This window comes from Salmo trutta, chromosome 34 (genome assembly GCF_901001165.1).
Source record: "Salmo trutta chromosome 34, fSalTru1.1, whole genome shotgun sequence".
Lineage (NCBI taxonomy): Eukaryota > Metazoa > Chordata > Actinopteri > Salmoniformes > Salmonidae > Salmo > Salmo trutta.
Genome location: NC_042990.1, coordinates 36,377,933 through 36,385,765, shown reverse-complemented (window position 1 = coordinate 36,385,765; position 7,833 = coordinate 36,377,933). Strand labels below are relative to the sequence as shown.

Genomic DNA, 7,833 nt, shown 5'->3' with positions numbered 1-7,833 from the left:
GTCCTTGGTCACCTCCCTGTCTAAGGCCCTTCTCCCTGATTGCTCGGTTTGGCCAGGCTCCTTCCATTTAAAATTGATGGAGGCCAGTGTGTTCTTGGGGACCTTCTATGCTGCAGAAATGTTTTGGTACCCTTCCCCAGATCTGTGCCTGTCTTGGAGCTCTACGGACAAATCCAGACAATTATTTTTTGCTTTGACATGCACTATCAACTGTGGAACCTTATATAGACAGGTGTGTGCCTTTCCAAACCATGTCGGGATGGCAGGTAGCCTAGTGGTTAGAGTGTTGTACCAGTAACCAAAAGGTTGCTGGATCAAATCCCAGAGCTGACAAGCTAAAAATCTGTCGTTCTGCCCCTGAACAAGGCAGTTACCCACTGGGTGCTGAAGATGTGGATGTTGGGTTAGATGCAGAAGACACATTTCAGTTAAATGCATTCAGTTGTCCAATTGTCTTTACCACAGGTGGACTCCAATCAAGTTTTAGAAACATCTCAAGGATGATCAATGGAAACAGGATGCACCTGAGCTCAATTTCAAGTCCCATAGCAAAGTGTCTGAATACTTATGTAAATAAGGTATTTTCTGTTTTTGTCTTTTTATACCTTTTCAAACAATGTCTAAGTACTTGTTTATGGGGTGTTGGGGTACTGTGATGAGGGGAAAAAAACGATTTTATCCATTTTAGAATAAGGCGTAACAAACTGTGGGGAAAGTGAAGGGGTCTGAATACTTTCAGAATGCACTGTATGTCTCAACAGAACCTCAGAGAGTGCAGGGAAGGCGAGGGCTGCTGTTAGAGAATCGCTTCAGATTGACTCAGGCTGGTTGATGTGTGAATTTTGCTGAGTGGAGTCACTTGTCGTATCAGAGAAAGCAAAGTTTGAGTATTCCTATCTTGATTGAAATGGAGAGAGGAAAGCACCTCTGACTACCAGAAATTATGGAGTAAGTTAAGCAACATGTAACTTTTGTCCCATTTTTTCACACAAACGATTGTCCCTTGCAGCTGTTTGACAAATTACAGAGTTTGCATTTGTTTGACACAATGATGGAAGGTTAAGGTTAACCTTATTATTCATATCACACTTTGATAATCTTCCACACAATCACTTTTTAGTCGACACAGCACTTTCTCATTATCTCAGGTCTCCAACAGTCTGTCTGTGTCCCAAATGGCACAGTATTCCCTTTATAGTGAAAAGGGCGCTGGTCAAATGTAGTGCACTATTTAGGGAGTAGGGTGCCATTTGGGACGTACCCTTGGGCTCAAAGGACTTCTGTTCATTCCTGTTATTTATGGATCGCATTATTCACTCGATGCAAGGATACATCCCAAATGGCACCCTATTCCCTATATAGTGCACTACTTTTGACTAAGGCCCTGTCAAAAGTAGTGCACTACATAGGGAATACGGTGGCATTTGGGATGCACTAGTCTTCAAAGACTAATTGTGGTTTGCATTACCTGGCTATTTTGTTTACAGTAGAGGTGAGCGGTGAAGGGGAGTTCATTTTAAAACAGGTTGGTGAAGACAGATCCCATTCCCACTGCTGCCGCTTCTCTATGTTCCTCCGTGATTCAGAAATAAACAGAGAGACTAGGTCAAAGGTCGCCGATCTGAGCTCAGTGGTTGTAAAGGATTATTCAGGAATCTAATTTGATTACAAACCACTTTGACCCATGTCTACAACATATCTACAGCATATTTACAGCTGCTGTTCAGATCAATACAACGTTTTGATATCTGCTGTACTTTTTACGTTGTTCACTTTTTTGTCGTATTTTTTCACTCCATCCGTTAAAATGGGATTTGTCAAGATTCTAAGGCTCTCCATTGTGACATCATCACTTCCAACTTTCATTTTTGAGCTGAAATCATGAAACTTTTGATGCAAATCAGCTAACAATTCCACTTTGCATCCACTTAGACACTTTGTGTTTTTGTGTGCAAACAAATTGCCCTTCGGGGACAATAAAGATCTATCCATATTAATGAATTGAATTGAAGTGAGTTGAAATATAATGTTTGTGAGTGTGTAACAGACAGATAGGTAAAGGCATTTTAAGTAACTGTGACAATTTATTTCCCTAAGTTTTGCCAAAACTATCTTGGCGACAAAATTATTTCACAGAAATGACATACAACATATTATCATATCATGGGCCAATATGACTATAAATGAATGCAATAAATAAAACATATAGGGACAGAACCATGTGTATTAAATATATAGTGATTCATTATTATACAGTGTGTATTAAATATATAGTGATTCATTATTATAGTGTGTATTAAATATATAGTGATTAATTATTATACAGTGTGTATTAAATATATAGTGATTAATTATTATACAATGTGTATTAAATATATAGTGATTAATTATTATACAGTGTGTATTAAATATATAGTGATTAATTATTATACAATGTGTATTAAATATATAGTGATTAATTATTATACAGTGTGTATTAAATATATAGTGATTAATTATTATACAGTGTGTATTAAATATATCGTGATTCATTATTATACAGTGTGTACTAAATATATAGTGATTAATTATTATACAGTGTGTATTAAATATATAGTGATGAATTATTATAGAGTGTGTATAGAGAAATCTCAGACAAACATAGACAGAAATCAATATTAGCAGAAAACTCTAATGAATCATTTGGAAAGGTTAGCTCAGTCAAACTATGACAACACCTGGAATCAATCTGTTGAGGTACTTATGCCAGGCCATAGAGTCAATTCAATAAGTCAATGAGACTGTGATCTTCTTTCAATCCAACATTTTCTTGAAAAGAGCAGACACAAGAGCTTTGGACAGGCTAGCAGCAACAGTACTTCTGGTGCTGTTGTGTGAAGTAGCCCGGTCTCTCAAATCCAGCGACAGTCAAAAAGGAATGTAGAGATTCAAGTTTCAGTCATTCAAGTCATCAGATATGATCTGAAGTTCTGTTTGAGAGTTGCAGCTGAAGTCCAAAGGGCGTGTCCACGGACCTGGGAGGACCATCAAGTGTCCATCCTCGTCTTTAGGATGTGGTGTCAGTAAAGTTGACACCCGTTCATCTGATTTCTCCTGCATGTATCTCCGACCGTCTGCATCTCTCTGAAGAAGAGGGACACGTTCAGCGGAGAGACTGGACGCGGCACCCACCAGCACAGCCATTCATCCCCTTTCATGACGCACACCATTGAGCCAACATGGGGGGTCCAGTGGCAGGCTTCCTGTGGAGTATCCAATGCATCTCCAGGGACCACAGCATATGAGTCCCCAATGGCAGGTGGATAGACAGAGATGGATGAATCTCTACCCTCTGTGAGGGTGACAGAGTATGTTGACATCTCCCACAAGGTGCACCTGTGTATCCTCATCTCTCTCCTCATCTCTCTTCTCATCTCCCTTCTCTCGGCTTGTGTCGTTGTTTCACCATCCACTTTTCCAGCAGCAGGCAAGCTTTCACTGTGGCCCTTAGAGCTGAGGGGCCAACTGCTTTGTGGTCTCTGTGTTTCACCCTAGAGAGAAAGATGAGAGACCTGTTACACACCAATGATCAGACTCAAACAACTTAATTTATCCTCTCAGGGGCTAATATTAATTAAGACAGTGGAATTTAGGTGATGTTGATTGTGATTTGCATTGATGTCAATCAGTCGTCAACATCCTAACTAACTAAAACCACAAGGTTGGCCTTACCTGTCAAAGCGCCTGCAGTCAAACAGACATGCTCAGCAATTTACCTTATATGTTTCCATGTTATTAATGTGTCTAACAGAGCTGACTGACAGGGGTTAGGTTTAAAACAGAGCAGACTGATAGGGGTTAGGTTTAAAACAGAGCAGACTGACAGGGGTTAGGTTTAAAACAGAGCAGACTGACAGGGGTTAGGTTTCTAACAGAGCAGACTGACAGGGGTTAGGTTTAAAACAGAGCAGACTGACAGGGGTTAGGTTTCTAACAGAGCAGACTGACAGGGGTTAGGTTTAAAACAGAGCAGACTGACAGGGGTTAGGTTTAAAACAGAGCAGACTGACAGGGGTTAGGTTTCTAACAGAGCAGACTGACAGGGGTTAGGTTTAAAACAGAGCAGACTGACAGGGGTTAGGTTTAAAACAGAGCAGACTGACAGGGGTTAGGTTTAAAACAGAGCAGACTGACAGGGGTTAGGTTTCTAACAGAGCAGACTGACAGGGGTTAGGTTTAAAACAGAGCTGACTGACAAGGGGTTAGGTTTAAAACAGAGCAGACTGACAGGGGTTAGGTTTAAAACAGAGCAGACTGACAGGGGTTAGGTTTAAAACAGAGCAGACTGACAGGGGTTAGGTTTCTAACAGAGCAGACTGACAGGGGTTAGGTTTAAAACAGAGCTGACTGACAAGGGGTTAGGTTTCTAACAGAGCAGACTGACAGGGGTTAGGTTTCTAACAGAGCAGACTGACAGGGGTTAGGTTTCTAAACACGATGATATGTGAAGGACATGTGACAGAGCAGTCTCTGAGAGCGGTTATATGTGAAGGACATGTGACAGAGCAGTCTCTGAGAGCGGTTATATGTGAAGGACATGTGACAGAGCAGTCTCTGAGAGCGGTTATATGTGAAGGACATGTGACAGAGCAGTCTCTGAGAGCGGTTATATGTGAAGCCTATGTGACAGAGCAGTCTCTGAGAGCGGTTAAATGTGAAGGAGATGTGACAGAGCAGTCTCTGAGAGCGGTTATATGTGAAGCCTATGTGACAGAGCAGTCTCTGAGAGCGGTTATATGTGAAGGAGATGTGACAGAGCAGTCTCTGAGAGCGGTTATATGTGAAGGAGACCTGACAGAGCAGTCTCTGAGAGCGGTTATATGTGAAGGAGATGTGACAGAGCAGTCTCTGAGAGCGGTTATATGTGAAGCCTATGTGACAGAGCAGTCTCTGAGATCGGTAGGTTTATAAACGAGATGACAGGTGAAAGGAGATGTGACAGCCACTTCTGCAAGGGGCTGATACATGTCCTTGTAGTCTGAGTCTGGGTGTGGAAATACCATATCACATCTCGCACATAAAGAAGTGATACCAAGAAGATATTTGTTTATTTTCAGTCTAAGCAGAGTGGTTTCTCTTACCTTTTAATCCTAGACGTTTTGGCTGCCAGCTTGTGTTTGCACTGCTGCCTCCCAGCATACTCAGCAAGGGCGGGACTGATCACGGTGTCTGGCACGGGACGGATCACGGTGTCTGGCGCGGGACGGATCACGGTGTCTGCCACGGGACGGATCACGGTGTCTGCCACGGGACGGATCACGGTGTCTGCCACGGGACGGATCACGGTGTCTGCCACGGGACGGATCACGGTGTCTGGCGCAGGAGCGGGACGGATCACGGTGTCTGGCGCAGGACGGATCACTGCTGCTGACCCGTATCTAAAGAAAGAAAGAGCGAACGTGTACAATACATGATCATTGAGTCGACTTTCCATGAATCCTTATGGTTTCGCAACATTTAAGGGAGAAAATAACACGACGACGTGTAAACTTGTTCACACAGGTTCCGGTGATTTGCTTTGTTGGCAGCAGCTCAAATGAGAATTGAACTGAATAGATCACGAAGATAAATAGAGACGTATATTTTAAATGATGCAACCAAACACAAAATGTGATGTATTTATCGTAATGTGTACAGGCTACAATGTTGCAACATCCACGTTGCAGTAATGGAATGGAACACGCGTAATTACCCTCAAATAACTGGCTAATGTCATTATGCAAAACGGTTCTGACAAGTTAGAACTAAATAAAGTGGTGTGCTAATATTTTGCAACGTGTTATACCTGAGGTGATTTTCCAGCTGACAGAAGCTTATACACGTGCGGTCATCTTCACTGACGCACTTACATCGAGGGTCCTGTTGGGAGACCTCGGGATCCTTAATTGCGCGCTTCTTCCTAGATGCGTTGCCCAGTCCGTAGGAAACCACGCGCCTAAATACATGAACGAAATCATTAGCCAACTGTAACCAAGCCAGCCAGTTACATTACATAGAATTAATAGAATGGAATGGATAGAATCGTTTGAAAAAGTGACGTACTCAGGCGTGTTGACCCATATGATGTCCAGATGACAGAAGTAAACACACTCCTTGTCCAGGAACGTTGCGCAGGAGCATCGCTTGTTTCTGATGTGGCGCACTGGCATCGGGGTGGCTGTGGTGTCTACGGCTGTTTCTTTTCCCATAGGGGCAGATGAAACTGTGAAGGACAAAGTATCATGGCATGTTAATTATAACCAATATTGAATCTTTTACAGAAATTCTCATATGCATCTAATGTTATGACGGGATACTTGGAATGTCAATGGCTTGCTGCAGTAACCTAGCCACCGGTTTGCACAGTCAAATGCCTAAAACGCAGTGCTTATAAGTTTGACAACCTAATCATTTTCTTCATAATGTTCATGCATATAGTATTATAACAATATCACAACAATGAATAATCAAATAGGTTACTTATATGACTTCACAGGGGATTAGAGTATTTAGGATCATTATTTATTGTGATATTATTTATTATCTAGTATTATCTTATTATACTTGCACTGATTTACCGGGTATGTTGAAAAAAATGCTGAAACACACATGTATAGCCTATTCAAGAGTTAGGCTAATAAAACATGAGTCTCTTTGCAAGATCTTACCTGTATGTACATATCCAGAGTACATCATTGACAACACGGAGAAAAGTATTCTTAAATCCATCTTGATATTTCTTTAGTCCAGAAAGAATAACCTTTTCACAAAATGGAATATTCCTTGGTCAAGGAAAAAGTTCCAAAAAGCGACACAGTGGCAACTGCGTAAGTTTGGGTACAAGTTACCTCTTTACAAAGGAGCGCAAAAGCCTTCCACTTGCACTGTTCTGTCAGTGGATCCACGTCGGCCTTCTGTACTTTATATACTAAGCACTCACCTCCTCCCACCCTCTCCCCTTCAGTCGCGTGTAAACAAGTTGGTCCTTTGGCTTATTCGTAGACAATGCTGTTTGTTAATATTCACCGACAAGCAACGTGCAAACCAAGATAAGAACTTAGAAATTCCTCGATTCCGAGGGAGGGATGGAGACGCCGGTTGGCGGGCGGCGGCGCAAGCCAAGTTCTGAATAGGGAACAGAAGAGGTAAATGCGCTGCTGGTACACTAGATGGAGATAAAGTATCGATAGATGAGCTTGACATCGCCAGTCCTCTAGATATTCTCTATAATTATTTGAAATGTTAACCACAGACGTTACGTTCTGTTTGACTTGGCTATAATGAGTATATACATCATTCAATAGACAGATGATATATATAGTTATGTGTGATTAAGCTAATAATTCAAACTAAAGTATATCTTGAAGACATCCAACATCAAGGGAATATGTCATTCCAACTCGATGCAATTTATTTGAATTAGTTGTACAGTAGACTATTACGCAGGCATTGCGGACTACATTATGGTTATGGCTCTCCAAAAGTTACCTATGACAGATGCTTTAGCCAGAATGGCGCAGAGTGCATTTTCCTTCTGCCAAACTAAAGATGGTACCCTGTGTATTTAGAGATAGCCAAGTTTTCGTTACTCATTGTGTATTTATTCCAAGTGTTATTGGTTTTATATTATTTATGTTTTATTTTCTCTGCATTGTTGGTAAGCATTTCACTGTTGGTCTACACTAAGTGGTGTAAAGTACTTAAACATACTTTAAAGTACTACATAAGTCGTTTTTTGGGGTATCTGTACTTTACTTTACTATTTATATTTTTGACAACTTTTACTTTTACTCCACTACTTTACATACACACTTA

General features: G+C 41.3%; 1 protein-coding gene across 1 annotated transcript; it reads right to left on the bottom strand.

Moving 5' to 3' along the window:
* Positions 1-2,653: 2,653 nt before the first annotated feature.
* On the bottom strand, positions 2,654-7,136 carry LOC115174097 (uncharacterized). Its single transcript, XM_029732770.1, has 5 exons — positions 6,687-7,136; positions 6,082-6,241; positions 5,825-5,974; positions 5,121-5,417; positions 2,654-3,530 (listed from the first exon to the last, which is right to left on the bottom strand). Exons 1-5 carry the CDS (start codon positions 6,745-6,747, stop codon positions 3,410-3,412), a joined length of 789 nt encoding a protein of 262 aa, XP_029588630.1. The 5' UTR covers positions 6,748-7,136; the 3' UTR covers positions 2,654-3,409.
* Positions 7,137-7,833: the final 697 nt, after the last annotated feature.

Coding starts and splice junctions, on each gene's coding strand:
- LOC115174097 (XM_029732770.1), bottom strand. CDS start 6,747: ATGGATTTAAGAATACTTTTCTCCGTGTTGTCAATGATGTACTCTGGA. Junction 5,975..6,081: donor ATATGGGTCAACACGCCTGA/GTACGTCACTTT, acceptor TCATGTATTTAG/GCGCGTGGTTTCCTACGGAC. Junction 5,418..5,824: donor CAGCTGGAAAATCACCTCAG/GTATAACACGTT, acceptor TTCTTTCTTTAG/ATACGGGTCAGCAGCAGTGA.